The sequence below is a fragment of the Periophthalmus magnuspinnatus genome, chromosome 18 (assembly GCF_009829125.3).
Source record: "Periophthalmus magnuspinnatus isolate fPerMag1 chromosome 18, fPerMag1.2.pri, whole genome shotgun sequence".
Classification (NCBI taxonomy): Eukaryota; Metazoa; Chordata; class Actinopteri; order Gobiiformes; family Gobiidae; genus Periophthalmus; species Periophthalmus magnuspinnatus.
The window spans coordinates 22,747,259-22,771,483 of NC_047143.1; the positions used below are offsets into that span (position 1 = coordinate 22,747,259).

The 24,225-nt window shown below is 40.6% G+C and overlaps 1 protein-coding gene across 2 annotated transcripts in view; it reads left to right on the forward strand.

The window, feature by feature from the left end:
* Positions 1-24,225, forward strand: part of LOC117386519 (receptor-type tyrosine-protein phosphatase delta) — a 608,003-nt gene that overhangs the window by 533,796 nt on the left and 49,982 nt on the right. Inside the window, exons 13-19 of one of the 2 annotated variants that reach the window (XM_055228970.1) lie at positions 12,074-12,262; positions 13,283-13,291; positions 13,936-13,953; positions 15,735-15,845; positions 20,016-20,285; positions 22,958-23,539; positions 23,878-24,023. In XM_055228970.1, the coding sequence (XP_055084945.1) occupies positions 12,074-12,262; positions 13,283-13,291; positions 13,936-13,953; positions 15,735-15,845; positions 20,016-20,285; positions 22,958-23,539; positions 23,878-24,023 (1,325 nt within the window). The remainder of the gene's footprint in view (positions 1-12,073; positions 12,263-13,282; positions 13,292-13,935; positions 13,954-15,734; positions 15,846-20,015; positions 20,286-22,957; positions 23,540-23,877; positions 24,024-24,225) is intronic. The other variant, XM_055228969.1, reaches the window with a different exon arrangement.

Genomic DNA, 24,225 nt, shown 5'->3' on the forward strand with positions numbered 1-24,225 from the left:
GACATCACAAGGTGGAACAAAGCATTTTGAGGTTTGGAGATGTAGACAGATTAAATAAGATTACAGTGGTCCCTCGTTTATAGCGGGGGTTACGTTCTAAAAATAACCCGCAATAGGCGAAACCGCGAAGTAGTCAGATTTATTTTTTAGAATTATTATATAGGTTTTAAGGCTACAAAACCCCTCACCCTGCACTTTATACACTTTTTTCACACAGGTATTAACATTTTCGCACATTTCTCTCTTGTTTAAACACTCTCAAAGTTCAAACCTTCGTAGGCGCCTTTGTCGGTGCAGAACGTTTCATCGACATTGTGGGTTTTGTCGGGGAGAAAACAAATTGCAAACATACAGCACTTCAGAGTCACACTGCGATCCAACGTTTATGTCAATTTGTCTGAACACATTCTGTACTGTACAGGAGACACGGCACGGAGGAGACTGATGGACAACGGTCTACAGTCCAACAGCCAATCAGGACGCGCGACACTATGGTCTACAGTCCTTTAGCCAATCAGGATGCAGAACACAATACACATTCATATGCCGTAAAAAAGCATGTAAAATGCACTAAGAAAATCCGCGAAAGGTGAACCGCGATATAGTGAGGCACAGCTGTACTCAAACATTTGTGAATGAAACAAACACAACTCCAGATACGTTTCTTAAGAGGTAACAGCATTTTTACATGACTTAAAGCTCACAAGAGTCAATTTTCTCTAATATCGGACCTTTAAGGATGCACTTTTATGGTGGAGAAGCCATCACCTTCGTGTTTTCGTGGCGATGTTACTGCTTTGACTTGAATGTTCCGGAGTATGGCATTAAACTTATCTCTCTGTACAGACAGACAAGCAGATGACAGCACCCGGTTAACTAACAGGCCAGATCTGTGGAAAGGCATGCCCTCTCACAGTAAGAGTGTATGTTTTTTTAGGTATTTTTGAGCTGAAAAAAATAACAGTAAAAGAGCAAGACAGATACGTTTAATGCCATGCTGTGGAACATTCCAAAGCGGTAACATCTCCATGATCTCCCAGGTTACAAGCAGGTGTCATACCCTTCACTGGAAAGGTTACTTAGGGCACCTTTCACAATCCCTAAACCCTGGAAGCGCTGGCGTTGGTTCTGACTTGTCTTGGAAAGCGATCCCACTTCAGTAAAAATTTCCGCTAACTTCTTTCTCAAACAGAAAAAAAAAAAACATAGCTGTAGGCATTAAATTTGGCTTGTTCTCACACCATCACAACTGCCTTTTGAGCAATCAGAAAACTACACCAGTAATGAAATCTTAAAGTTCAATCCAAGTTCAACAGTAAATGTTTCAAAAAGTACCTCACATACAATCCACTTGCGGGCAGACACACTATCATGTTCTTCATTATTAGATTAAAATGACAAATTAAGCCTACACAGGTTGTTGGGAACACATTTATTCAGTCATGTTGAACCTAAGGGCTGCTCCAGGGGAAACCGTAATCTCATTTGAACTGGACAACACGTGTTACAAGCAGATAAACCAGTGCGATAAAAACAACCAGGGCCTTGCTGTCAGACTTGTATTACTGGCGAAGTTTCCAGCCTTGTTTTGCCAGAGAACTGCAAAAAAAAAGCCGATATAATATTTAAAAGCGCATTATTTTCACTTTTCGGGAGGATCACCACCTGCTTGTATCTATGGAGATGTTATTACTTTGTCGTCAATGTTTTGCAGGCCAAATTACAGGTTAGGGCAGTGAAGAGGCAAGCGTGATTACATTAGGAATGAATTTTTTTAAGTTATTCTATGGGGAAAACCAGGTGACACAACCAGGCCATATTACAGGTCAGATCACTGGAGACGCAAGCCTGCTGTTGTAATGTCTGGGAGATTAAAGGTTCACACTCGGGGTAAAGGTTTGACAGAGTTTATTGCAAAAAAAGACATGTGAATGTTGGTTGACGGAGCAGATAGTGGAGAGCGGGGTCGTAGGCTGACGTAATCGAACCGATCGTAGGAAGCTGGGTCGGAGGCTGAGGTGTTCGTACCAGTCGTAGAGAGCTGGGTCGGAGGCTGAGGTGTTCAAACCGGTCATAGGAAACTGGGTCAGAGGTTGAGGCGTTCTTACCAGTCCTAGAGAGCTGGGTCATAGGTTGACATCTTCGTACCAGTCGGAGGCTGAGGTGTTTGAACCGATCGTAGAAAGCTGGGTTGGAAGCTGAGGTGTTTGTACCAGTCGTGGAGAGCTGTGTCGGAAGCGGAAGTGCAGGGTAGTTCCAAGAAGCGGGATCTGGCGAAAAAACGAGAAAAAAACAGCTGTGTCCTTTGACCATGATCACGAAAACTAGACTTGAGTCGAGTGGAACTGTACCACAGTGGATACACGGACGATCTGGCGGAGAGTGTGTAGGTCCCTCAGTCCCTTTGTACTCCCGAGGTGGAGGCTTGATTGCTCACTTGCTGCAGGTGTGTAGTGGGTGGTGCCAGAGTCTCCGCCCAGCTCCAGACGAAAACACAAAAGGAAATAGGGAAAACAGCACAGAAACACAGGGACGGACTGGGATCTTGACACCTGCTTATACTAGTCCCGCATGTTTTCAAGTTACTTTTGAGAGGCTAAAACTCCACTAATATCAGACAAGCAGGAGACAGATCCCATCCTCCACCGGAAACGTTACACGGCGGAGCTTTAAATGTCAAGGCCAGATATAATATGCATCAAAATATACATCGGAGGAAGTTTCACGGCAACAAAACTTTATAGGCAGGATGATGAATGGAGTGTTGAGGCAGGCAAGTTTGTCCAAGAAGTCCAAGGGAGAGTTAACCAAGCTGGAGGTAGCTGATAAAGCAAGCTGTGGACTCAGATTTCCAGCCAGTCAATCATTAGGTGCTGCACTGTATAAACCAAAGCAGAGAGTGGACAACAGGGGAACCAGCCAAAACACGATCAAAAGTACGTGGAGAGAGAGAGGGAAGCAGATGCCGTCATTCAGCTGGCACCAAATGGAATTGCTGCTTGCCTTTGTTAATCAAGAGCTCTTACGTTGAGTAATTTTGCGCGAAAACAAAAGCATAATTAACAGTTCCCTCTCCCATGCCAAACTGGAAAAAAAATAAAAATAATTGAATACGTCAGCGTGAATGAGGAGTCGAAACAGTGCGCTCAGTTGAAGAGGATTCAGCCTGTCAAATGTGCTTGTACTCTGAGTGTTAACAATTTAGAGTGGACATCGTTTTTTTTTTTGTTAGCATGCTCAAAATATTAACAAAAAGCTAAACTGTTAAAGAAGACATATAATAATAATGATAATCTATTACACTGGTGGTTCATTATGTTATAACTTGTACATTTTAAATCGTGATATTCATCTAAAACTACTTAATAAAAGAAACAAGTTTACGTCATTGTAAAGGTCAAAGATTTTTAAAATTTGTACCAAAATGACTATGCGATGCTGCAGAAACATACATGTATCATTTATTAAGAAAATAAAATTGGAGAACGGCGTGTATCGGTGGTGGTGAAAACGCGGCTTGATCTGCAATATGGCGTCTTGAAAATAAGCGATTAAATATCACTCCAAATGCAACTCTGAGAGGGTAAATGAGAAGAGGAAACAACTATGACGTGGTTAAAAAGTCGATTTTGCATAATAAGTCTACTTTAATGTTGTTTTTACTTTGAATCTGAAGGATCTAATAGTGTAGAGTATTGTCTTGTATGAATTGTTTGTCCAAATTGGCTTAATATTAGGGCTAAATAATTTCAATATTTCTGTGTATTGTATTGCAATGAGAATTAATGTATGTTTTAATTGATGGTTTTCGTATTTTAGAATGTCGTGATGTTATATAATACCAAATTGGAGCCAAGAGTCAGATTTTCCTATTTCCTGTGAACTGTACTTTGCCATGAAATATTCAAAAGGTAAATTCACAAATGTTGAACCTGATCATTTCTAGAACCGAATAGATCCTTAAACTCACTGTATTACAACATAAATCTGCATTTTGACAATATTAATTTGAATTCCCCCCGTCTGTATTAAATATGATTGGCCTAGAGCAGAAGACTTTTTTTAATTGAGAGCCACATCTCAAAACATATTCGAATCCCGGTGATCAATGCAGTGCGGTGCTTTATACACGGCTTTGACAGAGCCGCCGTATATAAATAAGGCTTGAAACACATTAATTTTAGGTCTGTATTACACTGCAATGTGATGTTTGAGGATATAGTGGTAGAAATAGTTGAATTTTCTGTTAAAAGTACTGCTTATGATCAATTGGGCCGGTTCAGCAGAAGGCCTGAGGGACAATAAAAACTGGTCTGAGGGCCGCATTTGCTCCCCGGGCCATAGGTTGGACACCCCTGGCCTAGAGTGTCGTGATGTCATCTGCAGCCTAGCAATATCAGGGTTTTGTGCGAAGAGAAGAAACTCATATAAACAGCTAAACTAAAACAAAAATGTCATTCAGATTGTGATTTTGAATTTCTGCAGCCCTACTTATCATAAATACTTTTGTTTCTTCAGGACAACAAACAACAAACGGTTAAATCTTTTTGTGAGCATAAAAATAGCCATAATCAATTTCCCGAACCTTAAAATTATGAGCTTGGTTCTCCGCTTTCTGCTGTCACACTGCATAGGTAACACTATTTATATTGTCTGAAATCGCATCTAGGGAGGAGCATCCAAAATCTGATTTCTACACCAAGGCGAAATACTTGAGCTCAGAACAGTGTATAAAAAAAAAAAAAGTGATATTGTTAAACTGGAAGCCGTGTGCCCTAGATTCCCACAGTTCTGTAATCCAGCGTCTATGGTTTAGGAGCGATTCTGAAACAACAATACCTCTGCACGCGCTTCTCCTCCGCCGCCGCCGCCGCAGCAAGTGACCTGTGACAGCCTCTTTGAGCAGATTGTATCCACTCACAAACGTCCAGCAAATATATCTCATTATGGCCGGCAGGGATTTTCCTCAAAGAATAACCCCAACCGCACGGTGAAAAGTCACGTTCTGCTCCAGAATACACGGGTCGGACCAAATCAAATTGTGTACAGTCGCCATACAACTATAGAGACAGAAAGTGGCTAGTATGGTTTATGGCCATACGGATGCAGCGAATGAAAATGGATGACGTCTTAAATTGTCGTGAAAACCGATTTTAAAGTGCACAAAACTGTCTGGATGATTACAACATTGATTATATATGAACGCTGGAACAATATATTTATCGTCTGTTCAATTTCAGTGGAATAGTGGGGTGATTTTTTAGCATTTTTATGTAATAATGTTAGATTTGAGCTGCAGAAGGTGGAATAATTAACTTCTTTGGCTAATTATCAGTTTATTTTGGCTGTTTATTTGTTGCAGCTCAGCCCTGTCTATTTAAAAATGACAACTTTGTGACAGTGGCATGAAGTAGTTTCAATATTATCGTGTACCGCAGTATTTTTTTGCATATATATTGTGGTTTAAAATGTGTTATCGTGACAGTCCAACTTCTACAGCTCAAATCTTATGATGCTGTACAAATGAACAAAATCCCGTATTACTGCAAAAACATGTACACGTAATAAATATTAGTCGATGTAATAATTATCGTGGCAAGCCTAACATTAAAGCAGCGGTTCCCAAACTGTTCGTAGCAGCGTACGCCCCAAGACTTTTGATGATGTACCCCCTACTGCGACGCGCTTGAAGATAATGTCTGTTGATTCTGAACGCATATACGCAGAGTCAACACTTTTAAAGCTTTTGGGCGGGCCTAGGAGCGCCAAATAATCTAAATTCTTATCGAGATAAAGCACTTAATCTTACCGCTCTTAAAACGCAAACGCACGTACTAGGCTTAGGTCATTCGATGGCAAATATGGAGGTCTTGAAGATGCGTTCTATGGGTTCTACTCTCGACGATCAGCCAATTAGAGCTCTGTTCTTTCTCACAATATGCCGTGAAGTTATTGCAATATAAACTCTTAACTCTTGACTTCTTAACTGGGTTGAATATAAAATTTAATGTGAAAAAAGAGTACATTGGTCAGCATTTTACCCCATCACATTGCATTCGATCTTGTGCGTATCTTATGTGACCTCTGCCCTTAAACACAAGAGCAAAGACTTAAAGCGTTTGTGCCTCTAACAGTCCACATTCACAGTCCTCACCCGGTATCCCCCTTCCTCGATTCAGAGCGTATTACATCCGCAGGGAGAGTACCACATCATTATATTTGTTGAGCTTACTGGGCGATACTGGATTTGTCACAAAAACCTGGACTAAACATGCAGCTCTTCACGGATTGTTTGATGTTGAAAAATAAAACTCTGGATTTACGCACAAGCTCCAAGGAACGCATTTGGATGATGGATGCAAACCGCCGGGGAATATTTCCAAGTTTTAAAAGTTTTACGCACAAGGAGGACTCTTCTCTGGAGGAGTTCTGTTTGAAGGTTTTTTTCTTTTATGAGCTGTTTTTATTCGTTCCATTTTATTTTATTTATTTTGTTATATTTGATTAGGCAGCGATTTGACGTTTTCCTGCAAATACTTTATAGTTAGTAGCAGTATTGAACAGGATAAACGTGGAAATACGTGTTAGGAAATGTTAGACGTGTAATATTAGATGTAATCGGTTTCATAGTGAGGCCCAGAGTAGCACCTGCTCGTGTTCAGGGCCTCATTTACATACGGTACATCTCTTATTTATAATGCCATGTCCCGCAGTTATAATGCAGGACATAGATAGACATCATTACTGCAAACTCGTGGTCCAGAGTAAAAACAGACAAACAATATCATTAATAAACATAAGTGCGAACATACTGCGACATGGCCACCATCTGCTGTGAGCTGTGCGGATGATCGGCCCCTCCAGGCCCCATCAGGCCCCACCAGGCCACACATGCCAATTTTATTTTTTTCCCCAAAACTCTCCTCATGTTCCCCCTGCATCACTCCGTGTACCCCAGGGTGTACACGTACCACAGTTTGGGAACCGCTGCACTAAAGAGATAAACACTTTCCTGACTTTACATGAGCCTGCAGCTATAGGGAAAACACAGCACGGCGCTGTGCCAGAAAAATGTAAACAGGCCTGATCAAATTTGAATGCTACCTTTATCTGCGGAGACTCAATTAGGTTTATGTAATTAGGGCCTAAACAAGCAGAAGCGATGGCTGGAGTTTGTCAGACAAGTCATTACACACAGCAGGTGAGAGTCTGCATTAGGGACACAGCCATGGAAGTGTGCTGAGTGAAAACAAATGCTGTATGTCAATGCCTGTTAAATAAAGTTGAATTATCCAATCAGCTGTGAGCTCTGTTCAGACCACTGCTGCTTAGACGACTTGGGATAGTTTCACTAACACTCATATTTTCTCTGCGTGATCAATAGATATAATCTACTAATGGTTTGCGCTTATGTCCAAGCCTTATGTCATCATCTAAAAAGTGCTCACTACAGGCCTTTCGGAGCCAGCGTCCCTCTCCGCACAGTGCACACTTGGCACCATAGAGTCATATGGCTGAAGTCCTGGCTCTGGATAATGTGTGCAAATTGTCATTGGGAGCCTTTTTATATCAGGCACCAGTGCTCAGCACTTCTCCCGAAGGTGACTTCAGCATTTCTCCCCCTTCCATCTCATTTAGTGTGTAGATCCATTGTTGAATATACAGTATGGGCCTGTAAAGCAGAACTGCCCTTGTCTTAACTTGTCCTTGAGGCTGCAGATCTCAGCGAGCCAGAATAAGGAGATGGGAAATTGTACATTTAAACCTTCTTTCACATTCAACTTTGACTTCCTTATATTTAAGGCTGATTCACAGAAAGTGCATGTACTGCAGTGATACTTTAATGAAGCTTTTATATTTGAACTCCAACCACAATCCATCTCAAATCCCCAGAGGGATCTTGTAAAATAAGGTTAGTCACATTTAATTTATAAATTTGTCAATAAGAAACTGGAAACACGTACTCAACAAGTTGTGGTCTTAGTTTGGAGTGATTCATCTGATTTCATTTCAGTCTCTTGGCTTTGTAAGGAAAGTGCTGCCGCAGCTCCTGTGGCGTGTGTTGTTAATCAGAGCTGGTATAGAAAATGTCTTCAGTGCTCCACTCCCCCTTTATTTATTATCACTACGGTAATTCAGTTTGTGGGCTTGATGAGCTGGACACGGAGTTTCAGAAACATGAGAGCACGGAGCCTGTTATGATTATTATTGTAAAGTTTAAAGAGGAAAAGTTCATAGATTCCTCTTGGTGGATGTCATGACTTTGTGGCCATACTAGATGAGCCCGAATGCACGAAGGAGCTGTAAATAATTTTTAAAAATGACTGGCTTCGAGCGGCCAGAAACCTTTGTAACAGCCCATTGATTTTAAATGCTCTGCCTCAAGTTGTATCTGCTGGCTGTAGCGCAGTTCAAGGCTAGCCTCACGTAGCACACGGACAAAGTGCCCTCCTCTCACTTGACCCAGTAATGTTTCCATATATTCCCAAGACATTAAGTGAGTCATCGCCGTTAGTACAGAATGACCACGAATGCACTCTGCTTATACTAAAAACACGAAAACACACTCGCAATTCGACACAATCACCCCTCTCTTTTTCCCTTTGACTTCAGTACATTAGAACTTTAGAAAGAATTTTAGATTTCTTTAAAGACAGCTAAATTATGATCTCCAACGCTTTGTATCAGAATATATTGTAATTTCACAGGAGGCGCGTTTTAGTTCGGATGGTTTGTCACATCCAATTATTACATTCAACTCTCATCCATGCTTTGAGGCGCGCCCCTAGCTATTGTGTTTGATCAGGTATACTTTTGACTCGCTGTCGAATTGGCTAATTGTGTATTCGACCTTGAACGAGCTAAAGGGAGTTTGAACACAAGCTACGTAGCACATCCCTCCTCCGCGATCGTCTAAGTAGCATCTGTTAATGAAGCGATTTGTCAAATGCATCAAGTTTTAATGTATAGGAAAACAGTTCAACCTGGGATAGAAAGTTGGTTTTAAAAGTTTTGCGGTGGTATGAAGTCACTCATTTGTAATACAGTCTATTTCGGAGAAGATTTATCCACAGAGTTGGTTCACCATGCCAGATACCCAAAAGCATTGTTGGAACGGAGCCATGATTGTCGTTTGGCTGTGCACGGGCTACGGCATCTCAAAGCTGTTTCCAGACTGATGTCTCCTCATGAAAATTTAATGAACAAAGTCTTCTTCCCAAAAAGGTGATGTTTATGAGAGTAACGAGAGACACTAATTAGCCGTATCACAACAGCGGAAGGGAGAGTCAAGGTGCGCGGAAACCTCGGAGGAATTAGCAAGTCATGTTTTGCAGATTAAACAGTCCACTGAGAACGGCGTTTTATTTTATCTCAAAAATCCCAATTTAGACGTAGCTAAATCAGCTCAACAAGTTTTACAAAAAAAAAAAAAAAGTATTAACCAAACAAAGTTACAGGTCAGACACTGCACACAGGAAGAGATTTGTTTTTTTTTTTTATCTTTATTTATTCAGGGAGAACAAGGGAGAACACAGAGGAAAAAAAACTCAAATAAAACAAAACAAAGTGTGTAAGTCGATTTAAAACATTAAAACCAGAAGCAGGTGTGAGTAAATGTTTGTCACCGGGTCTCACAGATCTATGATTCCATCGTGAGACCCAAAGCAAACAAAAAGAACAATAGGAGGGCCACTAACCATTGAATAGGGTCGTTAAAGCTGAAACTGGAGACAAAAGCTGTTTACAGTTTCAGTTTAGTTAGGCGCTAAATTCAGATACATATAAGGCAGTGTCCACTACTAATCCGACCAGAACTGAAGAAGCGACTTGGACGGACAGCGAAACGTCTTCACTCCTACAACGATTTGTTCAGTTGACCGATCTAAACTTTGCCTTTTGCTACGTCAACAGATTATTAAAATACATTTGCGACGCCAAAGTATCCAGTTTTGCCAAGCTAGCCGAGAGGGACTATGTCTCTCGGCTGGTTTGGGAACGCTTTGGGGTCCCACTGGAGGAGCTGGAGGACGTGTCTGGGATGTGGCAAGTCTGGGAGTCTCAGCTTAGACTGCTGCCCCCACGACCCGGCCTCAGATAAGCGGAAGAAAATGGATGGATGGAAGTATCTAATTTTGCCTGTACTTGAAATTTTGTCCATTTTTGGGAAGCGAAATAGCCAAAAGTCCTTGTTTTTTTCATCTCGGTTCTGCTTCGGACTGTTCTTAGACTTGTACAGTCATGTGATCTTGTATTAAATGGTCCCGTATCAGTGTTCAACAAACAAGTGAGAGTTATAGTCGGTCTTATAAATACATTGAATACAGTGTTGTTCTCTTATAACAACCTACTTTTTCCCAGAGAGTACAGTGATGGGTAAAAAGTTTAGTAAAATCTTTAATGCCGTACTCCATTTGATACTAAATCTGCAAGTTGAGTCTCTCTGTGACAAAGAAGGAACTCTATCATCGAGTGTGTGTGTGGTCCGGTTTATGTAAATATACTTTTGAGATCATCGCGTTTCAGGCAGATCTGCTCCTGTCTTTTGTCTCCCCGTACAATGACATTATCTTGTCTGGCATCTCATCTTACAGCACACAGCACAAAGCCGCCCGCCTTCATCAAACGACATCAGAGACACACCTCGCTGAATACACTGTTGCTTTTTTCTATTCACTCATTAATCTATCTGCATCTCTCCGTGCGTCTTTTTCCCAAACCCTTTTTGTCCATTTCCAAGTCTGTACCTGAAACTAGGAATGAGTAGAGATTTTAAAAGATCTATTAAATTTTGCTTTATACCACGTTCTAATTGTATCCTCGTCAAAAACGTGCCTGGAGTTGTGTTTGTTTTATTCACACACGCTTCAGTAATCCTCCGTAGTTCAATAGATTCCCCCTGTTTTTTAAAGAGCCCGTACTACGCTATTTTTGATCCATGTTAAAATGTTGTTTCCTCATCAAAAACATACCTGGAGTTGTTTTTTGATTCATTCACACATAATTAACACACAAACCCTGCATATTTAGGCTTTTCTCAAATAGAAAACGCTCTGTTCCACCTTGTGATGTCATCATGTGGTAATACAGGAAGTGCTCAATTGTGTTTTTAAACTCGATACAGCTTCACTAGAATCCTTAGGGTAATTTCAGATGTGGAATCGCCAATCTTTACTGAACTAAAGGTAAAAATTAGCGTGAAAACTACCACTTCATGACATCACAAGGTGGAACAGAGCGTTTTGAGCTTGAAAGATGTAGACAGGCTAATAATAAAGGGTTACTCAAACATGTAAATGAAAGAAAACACAACTCCAGGTGTGTTTTTAATGAGGTAACAGTATTCTAACATGGTTTAAACATCACAAGAGTCATTTTTGCGTAATATAAGACCTTTAAAGTCCATACACCTTCACCAAACTAGCTACCATCAGTTATATTTTCTTGCAAACTACTTCACTTTCAATGGACCTGAAGACGCATTCCTAGTGCTCTTCACCAGCATTTTGCATAGACCTACTTGAACTATTTCCAGGGCACATATATTATTCACTTCAAATTACAGCAAAGTAAGGTGAGATATCAAAAAAGTGTTGAAAAACCTTTGTAAATCTGAACACCAGGGACGTTGACATGGGGTTGGCAAAGGGGTGTGTTGTCTAGGAGTAACGTAATCATCATCATCATCAGCATGGACATAATTAGCCCTTTTTCCTATTGTTTTTTTATAAAAGGGGGGCCTATGTAAGCGTACTTACCCTGGGCCCCAAAAGGTCTGTCAACGGCCCCGTCTATTTACATTATAACAGATTTCGAAGTGCGATATATTGCCAGAAAAACTACAAATCTAAACGTATAACACTTTAGTAGTTCGTTTTTATACTTTTTCTGTGCAAATCTTCTCATATCACATAAAAAATGACTAAATGTTCCCCCGTTTTGACCCCCAAAACTGCCTGTTTTGTTTATCATACACTAAAGTCGATATAGTAATAATTATTGTGACAGGCCTACCTCCTTTTACGCTCCAGTAGAAAACACACACGGTTTATCTAATCTTATCATCTTCTTGCAGAGGACCAATTGCCCCAGGGTTTCCCCACCATAGACATGGGCCCACAGCTAAAAGTGGTGGAGCGGACTCGCACAGCCACCATGCTCTGTGCTGCTAGTGGTAACCCGGATCCCGACATCTCCTGGTTCAAAGACTTTCTGCCCGTCAACACCACCAACAACAATGGCCGCATTAAACAGCTCCGATCAGGTAGGTCTCCTGTACTCTTTTACCCAAATGGTGTTCTCTCTTTCTCTCTTTCTCAGCTCTGCTCCCTCCCGTCCTCCCTCCTCCTTCTCCTCCGGCTCTCTCATCTTCTCTTCTTCCCATGATTTAACGTTACATTTGGCTTTTAATTTTATAGGTATTGGCATTCGTTTCTTCTACTTCTCGTTACCCTCTTTCTGTAAAATCCCGGTGTGTGTTGTCTGTCTTGTCTTCCAGTCTTTTTAATGGTGTTTTTTGGGATGTCGCCCCCTGTTTCTGTCCTCACTGGCTTCTGCTCTAACCTGTGCGCTCATTGATCACTGCTGTGACCAATAAATTGTTTCTGATTTCTTTTGTGTTTTACTTTGCGTTTTGGTTCCACTGCATTGGTGCAGTGTTTTTGGATCCATTCTGCCATATTTTTTTGTTTTATTTAAAGGATTCATATTCAACACTCACGCTAAAGAGTGATGAAAAAATAGGAAAGAATAGCCTAATACAACTAACAAATATGGATTTCATAATTTGCTGTGATATTTCTGATGACGGCTAAAAGGCCAATCTTTACATTGACTTGGTTGTTTTGAGAAGGTTCAGAACTCATTTTGGACATGAATCATAGTCGTGTGTAAATGCCAGACAGCAGCTCGTCCTTCCTCTTCATTATTACTACTGCAGCTTTTGCTTCAGGGTTAAGCCCCCAGCTTCCATTTTCTTTGCCTGCAGCTTACCCCAATATCCAGAGGTTCTTCTTAAGTGCAGTTTAACAGCCAAGCTAAACTACTTAAATCCTTGTATGTTGGACCACCTGTCTTCAGATTTCACAGCTGTCCTTTGTTAATTCGTGTTAATTCTTGTTAACCTTACTGCTGGCTTGTATTAACTGATCTGTGTAGAATTAACCCTGATTTTAATGTAGACTTGATTAAGTATTAACAGAACCATGTTAACTAAACTTAACCTTTAAGAATATAATCCTATTCTTATGCTGTCTTTCTTTTCTCTGTATTTTTAAATCTACAGAATCCTTTGGTAAGTGCTTAGCTCTAAAGCACACATCACCCACTAATTTCCATGTTTCCAACAACTATTAAAATGCATGGCATGGACTTACTAACAGCAGGTTTAGTCAGAGGCCTACCAGGCACACTGTCCTCTCACCAGTAAATGTCCAGCACTGCCAGTGCACTTCAGCCCTGTAGGGTTAGCATTAGCATAGCAGTATCACAGACTTACCAGGGTAATCTTACATTTGTGTTACTCACTCACTGACCCAGCTACTCACAACTCACTTGATCTTTTAACACCACACTGTAGATATGGAAATGTCTGTGTTCAGGGAGGTGGCCACATTTACATAGCTCAGCATCAGGGATGTCTTAAAAAAAAAGATTTTATTCTTATATATATATAGGCTACACGTCCTGTCAATGACACTCCTAAAATGGCCCCTCCCCCTGGTACACTGTACAATGACCTTTGACCTATGGTTTCTGATGAGTCCTGTCTCTCTGCCAATAGACTTGAGCAAACCTCTCTATGCTCTCTGTGCTCTCTCTCTATTTACGTGCCCTGTTAAATCTAATTTGATTCTTCTTCCAAAGCCCCCAGCCTCTATCTACACGTACTAATGCTTCTTCTTTCTAATCTTATTTGCATTCATATTATCCACCCAGGTGGTACACCAATAAGAGGTAAGAGTGCTGAACTGACGTTCACAGAATGAAAATAATACAGATTCATTCTTGCTGTCAATCCATCCATTCAGTCGAATCACCTCCATTTTTGTCCTGTTTACTGAGTCCAAATCCCATTATGTTCATCGGGACCTTCCTTATTTGTCCTGTTTCGTTCCACCAAATTTGTATTCCATTTTTTGTCTCTGCTTTATTTCCTCCTTTGTATTCCGTTCAAGAGCCTGTTAAGCTCACTTGTGATATGCTTGCTCTGGCTCAAATAAGCATATCCAATGACAACTATTTTTTTGAAGTATATTTTTTTCTGTTCATTTTTTATTTCTTTTTGGCCATAGCGAATCATGTGTCCCTCTTTTTGTCCAACTAAAACAACCAACATTTTTCCCCCTTAGCTGTTCTTGTTCAGCACTAAAAGTATGCACAGATGCTGTGGAATCACGCAGGCATGCTGACGACAACATTGCCTCTCCTCTGCTTTTTTCTCCCAAAGAATTCTTTCTATCTTTGCCAGCTTTTTCCATTCTTCTATTTGCTTTCCTCTCCTGTACCTCTACAAAAAAGCCCAAACAACCACTTTTTTGATAAAGTTGATAAAGGTGCTTTTTTCTCTTTCACCTATTTTTCTTACTTTTCTTGGGTTTGAGGAATATTTTACTTTTTGACTTTTTTTCTTCAGGGTTTGGGAAAGGCAAACTGTAGAGTCTGGCGAGGACCCGATTGGCTCATTTTTGCCTTTGTCAAGGAGCTGGAGAGTTGTTGATGCATACAGTCATTTTTCCTGGTCATGTGACACCACACTGCTGATCCCATTGGTGGATTTTTATGGGTGTCTTTTGTAGCTGTTTCAGCTAAAGCAGTGGTTGGTTACCTTCTTGTTGGCTCAGGCCGATATTTTGAATTTTGTCTTCTAATACAATTGCATTTTATTTTTCAGCTAAGGGTTGTCAGAAGGTTGTAAGTTGCGTCGACATACATTTCTTGCTAAGATTTGCATGTCCGAAACTTTTGTTTCAGAGGGTTCGTTTTGGTTGGTTTTACTTTACACAATACTTAAATATTTTTGATATAAATGAGCAGCATTTTTCTATTTTTGAACACGCTGCCTTTTTTGAACAAATTGATAGATTGATTAAAGCTGATTTGTGATTGAATATGCTAAAATTCATACCTAAATTCCTTTCTTTCAATTGTCTCCCCTTGTTATGCTGCTTTCTTCTATTGTAAACCTCTTTTGTTTGATCCATGTCTCCCTTAAGCAGACTCACTCATCCCCATATTGACCGGTCCAGTGATATGTTGTATATTCAAGGGTTTGCCCCTGACTCCACTCAAATGATTTTTCACATTGGCTCTAAGATGAGTGTCTGTTTAGATTTCTATGTGACTATCCGTTCTCTATACAAATTACATAACACAGAAGATGACATATGTTTTCTGTTTTACGTTTGTCATTTTCTATTTCGTTGTTACTTTAGGTTGATATGAGACGCAATATATTTGTTTTGCGATGTCTTGCATGATTACAATTTGCAGCAAAGCCTCACTTGTAGTTGGATTACAGTCTCCACTTTGCCTCAGCAAGTGGCTCAGGCTGTGATGAGGGCTTTACCAAACAATAGACTGTACAAGCAGATTCTCAAAGTGACGCCCACTCAAGCTATAAGCGCAGAGCAAAACTAAAAACGAACGGGGCTTCTTTTTACTTTTGCTTGCCAACCTGATGTTTCACCTATGTTAACCATGTCCACCCCACTGCCCACTGTGTTATTCCCAACCAGGAGCGCTGCAGATCGAGCAAAGCGAAGAGTCAGACCAGGGCAAGTATGAATGTGTGGCTACCAACAACGACGGCACGCGCTACTCCGCTCCGGCGAATCTATACGTCAGAGGTAAGAAAACGCATTCATAAACAGCGCATGAATACAGTTTATCTCCAAATTGAAGTACGCCATTAATTAGAATTTAATTGGTCATAAAGTCTGCAGCGACCTTATTCCGCAATGCCGTTGTGAGTATGTTGAGTGGGTTTGTTTTTGATTTTTTGCACTGAACTTACCCGCACTGGTTTGAACCTTAAAGGGCCCATATTACGCTGTTTTCTGATCTATGTTAAAATGTTGTTTTCTCGTCAAAAAAACAGATCCGGAGTTGTGTTTTCTTTCATTCACACACGCATATTTTTTGGCTGTGTTTTTCTCTTAAAAGGGAAACACTCCGCTCCACCTTGTGATGTCATGTTGTAATACAGGAAGTGCTCCACTGCGTTTAAAACTCCATACATCTTCACTAGAATCATTCGGATGATTTCAGCCCGGGAATAACCCATTTCTACTGAACAAAAGTTGAAAAGTAGCTGTTAACGTGAAAGTTTCATGAAATCACAAGGTACCTGAATGTAAAGGTAAAGGTATGACATAAGGTTAAGGACTCGCCGTGCCAAAACTGAAATGGGGAAGAGGGCTTTTAGCAGTTTCGCGTCACAAAAATGGAATACACTTGAAGGAAACGCAGAGCAGTTTGAGCTTTGGAGATGTAGACAGATGAATAATAATGTATTACTCAAATATGTGTGAATGAAACAAACACAACTCCACGTATGTTTTTGAGGAGGTAACAACATTATAACATGGGGTAAAGCTCACAAGAGTCAATTTGACGTAATATAGGACCTTTAACAACTGATGTTTAAAGATTTTGGCACATACTTGACCTAATACCAATATAAAGAATGCTTATTTTGTTGTTATTATATAGTTTCTAGTGGATGGCCCTCAAAAATCAGTCCTCATTCTTTCCCAGTAGCAAACCCCACTTGTACCCCCTTCCTCATCAAATTAGAAGGACTTATATAATTGCATTTTTGTTATGAACAAAAGAAAAATGAAGATTGGTTCAGAACATTTTGAACAATAGTTATTTGGACACAATCCAAATTCCTTTTTCATTACTGTTCAGATTTTTGCATTGTAATACTTTGAAATAGCCAGTCTGAGTCTAGTTGCCGTGACAGGCAGCTAGAGAATTTAGTTTTTTACCAATACAAGGTCCTTCAAAGTGTGGCACCTGAACACCTTAAACACCTTTTACTCTCTGTGTTTTCCTTGTTTTTCTCCTTTCCTTTATTTCTTAATTTTGCATCAAATTCCTACATTCCTCAGAGCTACGAGAAGGTTGGTGTTTTTACTTTTAACACAAATCAAGTTTATGTGTACTGCAAGAAATCACTGTTTAAAATGATAAAGGTTCATGATCTGTTATTTTTGATCATCTTTTCTAATTTAAAAACATACAAGTTTACTCTTTGGTTGACAGCCATACATCATAATGCACATTGAGCCCCTGTCTAAATGCTTGCCCGTCTAAAATGTGTAGCATGTTTGCATCTCTGAGGCGGGTCCTGGACCAGATTTGTGGGATGGGCCGATTTGCATGTTTTCTTGTTACTGCTTGATTTGTCCCTCCCTCGCCCCCTTAACCCTTTCTCTTGTCTGTGTCACTAACATAGACTGTATATATAAATGGACATAGCTAACATGCTAGCTGCCACGTTCCAAATAGGACTCCTTTCTATTAAAATTCTGTAGCTCCTCTCTTCGTAACTGCTGCTGTCAGACGCGCGATTTTGGTCTTAAAATGCTCGTATTAACCCGCTCTACATGATCCTGGAAATTTTATTTAACTATTTTGCCGTAAATCAAGATATAAACATTAACTCTTTAAGGACTGAGCACACTATAGACCAGTGTAGCTCACCTAGACTTTTATCTTTTTTTTAGCCATAAAAATCATGTTAAAGGAAGTATCAGCATGTACTTTTGTCTTTTTTTTTCACACAACTCTATTTTACATATCCATCTGTATTTTTCTTTGACGTTTTGAATAAGTGACTAGGAAAATCCCCATGGCACTTGCGCTCTGATTGGTCGTCTTCGAGGGACAACAGAGGCAGATTACCGTAATGACAATAAAATATTTAAAGAGCCCCATGCCTCTGCTTTGAGACGGCGTTTGAATTTACATGATGGCACGATTGGTTGCGGAGTTACGGTAATGGAAAGTCCACAACCGCGCTCTATAGGCGACGATAGCATCCACCGCTATAGGGTTAACTGACAAATCAGGCGCCTTCTTGCTCCCGCTACCGTTAGCAACAGGTTTGATTGACTATTGTGTTGCTAAGCGCTCGCTCTCTGCTAAACCAGCGGTGCCGACGGGAAAGTGCATTACATTCAACAGCCTCGCACCGGATTGGCTCTTTGGTTGCTATGATACTCGCAGTCGGAATTCCAAATAAGGAACTCGGATCCAAATTAGCCGCTATAACTGCTAGCCTCGATGAGCTTCATTTGACTGGAACTGAACTCTATGGGTGACTTCCCACTCCCTTAGTCAGAAACCATAGACTGTATAAACAAGTGGACTGAGTGCTGTCAAAGTACATCACTATTCGACATCGTTTAAAGTAGGTTGTAACATTAGTAATAGCTGCAGTGCTGGTAGTAGTAGTTGTAATAGTAGTGAGATGAGTACTAGACATAAAGATTTACTCATTTTAGTTCAGGAGCATAGATTCAAAGCGGATATAACTTATGACATTAACATTCAAAGTAATATCAACCTAATAATCGTTAATAAGACAAAATCAACGCGAATATCGTGATCAAATACAAATTTATTTTTGCCGTATCGAGCAGCCCTCACTATTACTCTAACTAAAGCTTAAATAAATTATTGGTGGTAGCAGAGCAAAAACATTAGAAACATACATACAAAGCACAGTACTGGAAATAATTGTAGTACTATCAAATATTGTACATACCACAGCATTTGATGTAGTACTACTAGGAATAGCATTTTCTTTTTAATATAGCAGGACCTATTTCACCTCTGGTCCTGAGTTCCCTCTTGAATGTTTAAACAGACGAGTTCTTGTTTGAGATCAGAATAAAACTAAATCAATAATTCACCGTTAGAGAAGTTAGAAAGTCAAGTACCGAGCTGTAAACTCAACCGGCCGCCTGAGACTGCGCCGAGGATGTTTCTACGCTGGAATTCATGAAAGACTAACGCGGCGCCGCCCACAAAACATGACAAATGTAAAATGCAAATGAGGAGGATAATGTTGAGTCTATGGGGAGCGTCAGCCAATTCCGTATTAATTAAATATTGAAGATGAGAACGCAGTTAATAATGCAAACAGTTCCTCTAGATTTACTCCCTGGAGATTTGCCCCTGTTTTGTGAATTAGCAGACGGGAAACGCCAGACTGGATTGCACTGAATTTTATCCTTGAGTTCTCGAAAGTTCAACACTGTTGCTATTCAGAAAAGGAAAAAATACTAACTTTTTTGTGCTTTAACCTTGATGTTTTAACTAGTCCTAAAACAAATATTCAAATAAATTACCAAGAACAATTTTTCAGCGTGTTTGTACTAACTTTTGTGCGTAACCTTGTCATTTTGTTGGTCCTTACCCTCTCCTTTGTGTGCATGCTAACCTCTTTTCCCTATAGGTCTCAATGTACACTATGGATGCTATGCTTTTATGTGATTTAGCTGGAACACTAGAGCTGTCAATATGCAAAATTGTATCATAATTAGACTGCATTTAGTTAGTTATAATGTACACATACGGTATATACATTAAAAGCAATGAGCGTTCGCTATGGATAGAGTTGCATATTAGCATGATTTTAAAAAAGTACATTGTATTTGATGGCTCTAGTGGATAGCCTCAACCTAAAATGAGCAAACATACAGTATATTTTCTTTGTTTTATGTGTGGACCTCTGGCGTACTCTTTTGTGCTGTGATGTGAGAATGTGTTGGGGCACATTATTTCACATCAGCTGGAAGTAGACAGCCTCCAGCGCTGTCCACTCTCCAGTACTCTCCACACCACCGTATACTAAGAGTGACGCAGTATGTTGTGCATGCGTATATGTGCTACCGTGACCACTAAATCAAACCCGAATACGAATTGCCAGTTTAAAATGTTTGGCTCATTTTCACCAAAAATCCCGAGGTCGCCCGCTGAAACGTTTCCCTGTCTTTTTGCAGTCCGCCGAGTGCCGCCGCGTTTTTCTATCCCACCCACTGACAATGAGATCATGCCGGGCGGGAGTGTCAATATCACGTGCGTAGCTGTGGGGTCGCCCATGCCGTACGTCAAGTGGATGCTAGGGGCGGAGGACCTGACACCCGAGGACGATATGCCCATCGGACGCAACGTGTTGGAGCTCACCGATGTCAGGCAGTCGGCCAACTACACCTGCGTGGCCATGTCGACGCTCGGAGTGATAGAGGCGGTGGCGCAGATCACGGTCAAAGGTAAACAGAATATAACTCACTTGGAGCTCGCTAACTTTTTAGAGTTTGGCTTTATGTATCAGACATGAACATAAAACATTCAAAACAGCCAAATTAATATTAATAACATATAAAGAACTACGTTATCATTGACTATATTACTAGTGCTATATAGTGATGAAGCCATTATTGGGGTAGACCAGGGGTGTCAAACTCAATTTCACTGAGGGCCATATTAGTAAAATGGTTCATCTCAAATTTGCAAAGATATAAATATTTGTCTGTGTAACTGTAACTCCTGATAAACTGACATTTTAAGACAGTCATACATTTCAATTTACCTTGTCGCAGGCCACATAAAATGACATGGCGGGCCGCATTTGGCCCCCGGGCCTTGAGTTTGACACATGTGGGGTAGACGAATGCAAATATAACTGCCAAATTATGAATGCATTTCCTCCAACGATCACATTCATACGTAGGTACATAGGTGGGTTAAGTGTCCTACCCAAAAACAGCATGGCAACCAGGGCAACCAGTCGACCACTGAGCGACTGCCGCCATTAATTACAACTGAAGTAAAGCCCCGGATTTTAATAGCACTGTTCAAGATACTCAAACTGGTACAGACAAGGCAAGGCAAGTTTATTTGTACAGCACAATTCATATGCAAAGTAACTCAAAGTGCTTTACAGAATAAGAAGGACATTAAAATCATAAGGCAAACAGATCAGAACATAAATAATCATCATAAAATTAACATTAAAACAGAAGAGTGTGGAGTAAAAAAACTACAGTCATATGCACAGCTAAAAAGAGCCTGGATTTAAACATTGTCAAAGTAGAGGCTTGTTTCACATCTTCAGGAAGACTGTTCCAGGGTTTAGCTGAATAAAACTTTAGCTGCATGTTTTGTCATGATTCTCGGCACCAGCAGGAGGCCGGTCCCTGAAGTCCTCAAATTGCGAGATGATTTATATGATATGCAATGCTATTTTTGATTCGCTCCATACTCTGTGATGGTTAACCTACGTCTATAGCCACAACTCCCCTGGGGTAGACTGTCGGAAGCAAGACTGCCGCCAATCTGCGCACCATCATACACACTCGCACTCGCACACTCACTCCATTCATACAAGGCAAGGTGAGTGTCTTACCCCAGGGACAACCAGCAACAACCAGCTGAGAATCATCCAGTGTATAACCTATAAGAAGCAGAGGATCAGGATAAGATGGAGGATGCTATAAGAAGTGCAGCATAAACCATAATATTGATATGCATTAAAATGAAATTTGAAAAAGTGAAAAACCGCTGACGGCAAAAATAAAAATAACTCCGAACTTCTTGCCGTTCTGTACATCTGTGTCTAGTAATGCACATACTGAGCTTGCGGATAACAGTGGCAGTTCTTTGAAGAAAGTTATTTCCTTCACATCCCCCCGATAAGTCATCTACGAAGCACCAGCCCTGGCACCAGCTTCACTGTATTAGATCCAAGATTGAGAATTTAGTGAAATGTTTATCTCGCTGCTAGATATCAGCAAAGCCACAAGCTCGCTGTTTTCGGTTTGGTAGCAGTAGAAGTGACACAGGAGGGGGGTAAATACAATGTCTAGTGTCCCATGTAGGCGGCGGTACTTATCTTTTCGAAATCATATTGACTGTATGTGCTGGAAAGATATCGCCACCAACATACTCAAGGGGGCTTACACACTGCTGCGCTTTGTTTTTCCAGGACATAACATAGATATTAGTCACAATATAACTGTCTGGCACTCGGCTCCCCAGAAGCACACTTCACGTGGCGTATAAAGACAATCTATTGCCCTGATATCTGCCGCCATGTGCCATGGTGAGGAGAATTAAAGCAATAAATTTACCTTTTAAATTATTAACGTTATAAACACTGAGAAAATGGGAGATTAACGACAGCGGGGCCTCCAGCAGCTGTGCCCGGACTGGCGCATTGTTTTATGTACAGTATAAATGCATTGGTTCAGTGTTTTCTTAGTGTAAATGTGAATAGGCAGTGTTAAAGATTATAAGCCCCCTTTAGGAATATTATACAGAACACTACATCATCAATATGGAGAGCAGTGAGCTGGTAAATGAACGGAAGCAATAAACTTCAACACTCAACAAATTAAAAGAGGTCTCTATGGCTTACAACAGTGAATTAATCTACTCGGTCCAACTGAGCAATATTTGTGATTTTTTTTGTTTTATTGCAATTTATATAACTTTGATTATGCAAGCATCGCCTCGGGCTCCCGCTGTGCCTGCGGCGACAAAAAATGGCTTCAAATGCCACTGGCAAAAGCAGTAGGTGAAGCAATAGGTGTAACTGCCTATTCAGATTAATCAAACAAATAATTCAAATAGTAGTTAGTGTCCTGGTTCAGATGGTTTTACTAGATTTACTTACAAATGCAGTAGCTTTTATTTCACCATTATAACCCTAGATGACTAAAAACTAAACTAAATTGTAAATGAGAAAATTAGTCCACTAAGTCAATGCAAAAAACTGTCCCAAAAGTCAGACAAAATTAAATATTTAGATTGTTTTTTGAGGAGCGCTACTGCAGTCGGGAAAAACGTAGTAATTTTTGTGGCAACACTGTAATGCGACAACTCCAATTTACACTCTTTTAGTTTCAACCTGAGTAATATTTCTGCATCATTCTGTTTTTAGCACTGCCCAAAGCTCCTGGCGTCCCCGTCGTGACCGAGCGAACAGCCACTAGCATCACCCTCACGTGGGACTCCGGGAATCCCGAGCCGGTCACTTATTACATCATTCAGCACAAGTCCAAGTATTCCGACGACAACTACAAGGAGATCGATGGAGTCGCCACCACCCGGTACAGCGTCGGAGGCCTTAGCCCGTACTCCGACTACGAGTTCCGAGTGGTCGCCGTTAACAACATAGGAAGAGGACCGCCCAGCGAAATCATCGAAGCCAAAACTGCAGAACAAGCGCCAAGCACAGCCCCAAGGCAAGTTCGCGGGCACATGTTAAGCGCCACGACAGCTGTTATCCACTGGGACGAACCGGAAGAAGCCAACGGGCAGATTATGGGGTACAGGGTTTACTATACCATGGATTCAACGCAACATGTTAATCTATGGGAGAAGCAAATTGTCAGAGGGTCCAACTTCGTCACTATCCAAGGTCTCATCCCCAATAAGACCTACTACATCAAAGTACTCGCTTACACTTCGGTGGGTGACGGACCTCTTTCGCCAGATCTCCAAATCATCGCCAAAACAGGAGGTGAGCGAAACTAGTTGTAATCAGTCCATAATTACTGTAAAACTCTAACATTTTCGCGATTTTTTTGGTGTCTGATCCTCTACCCTCATTAGCGGGTAGTTTGCGAAGACATCAGGTAGTTGGCGCAACCCTTGATCACGCCAATCTGCAAAAAAAAAACTTCACAAATAAAGTTTTCTCCATTATTTTTGCTGGAAAGAAACCAACTTTTGAGATATATTGTGGCACTGGTTGAAAAGTTGAGACCACAAAGCAGCATCTGTGTTTTGGGCTTTAATGGTTTTATGTGGAAAAAGGATAACACGACTAATGAATGTGTCCTCTCTTTCTAATTCCAGTTCCCTCCCAACCGACTGATTTCAAAGGGGAAGCCAAATCCGAAACAAGCATTTTACTTTCATGGGTCGCACCAGCACAAACAGGGCAGGAGAACCAGATCACAGGGTACGAGCTGATGTACAGGAAGAGGGACGATAAAGAGGAGGTAAGTAGAAGTACATAGAAGTAATTATGTTGCAATAGTAGTGTTTCTTTTTGTTGTAGACGTAGTAAAAGTTGTAAAAGTTTTAGTTCAAAAACGTTTTAAAGTTTAATGGTCCTACATTACGTAAAATTGACTCTTGTGAGATTTTAGCCAGGTTATTCTTATTTCATCAAAAACATCCACCTTGTGATGTCCTGAAGCG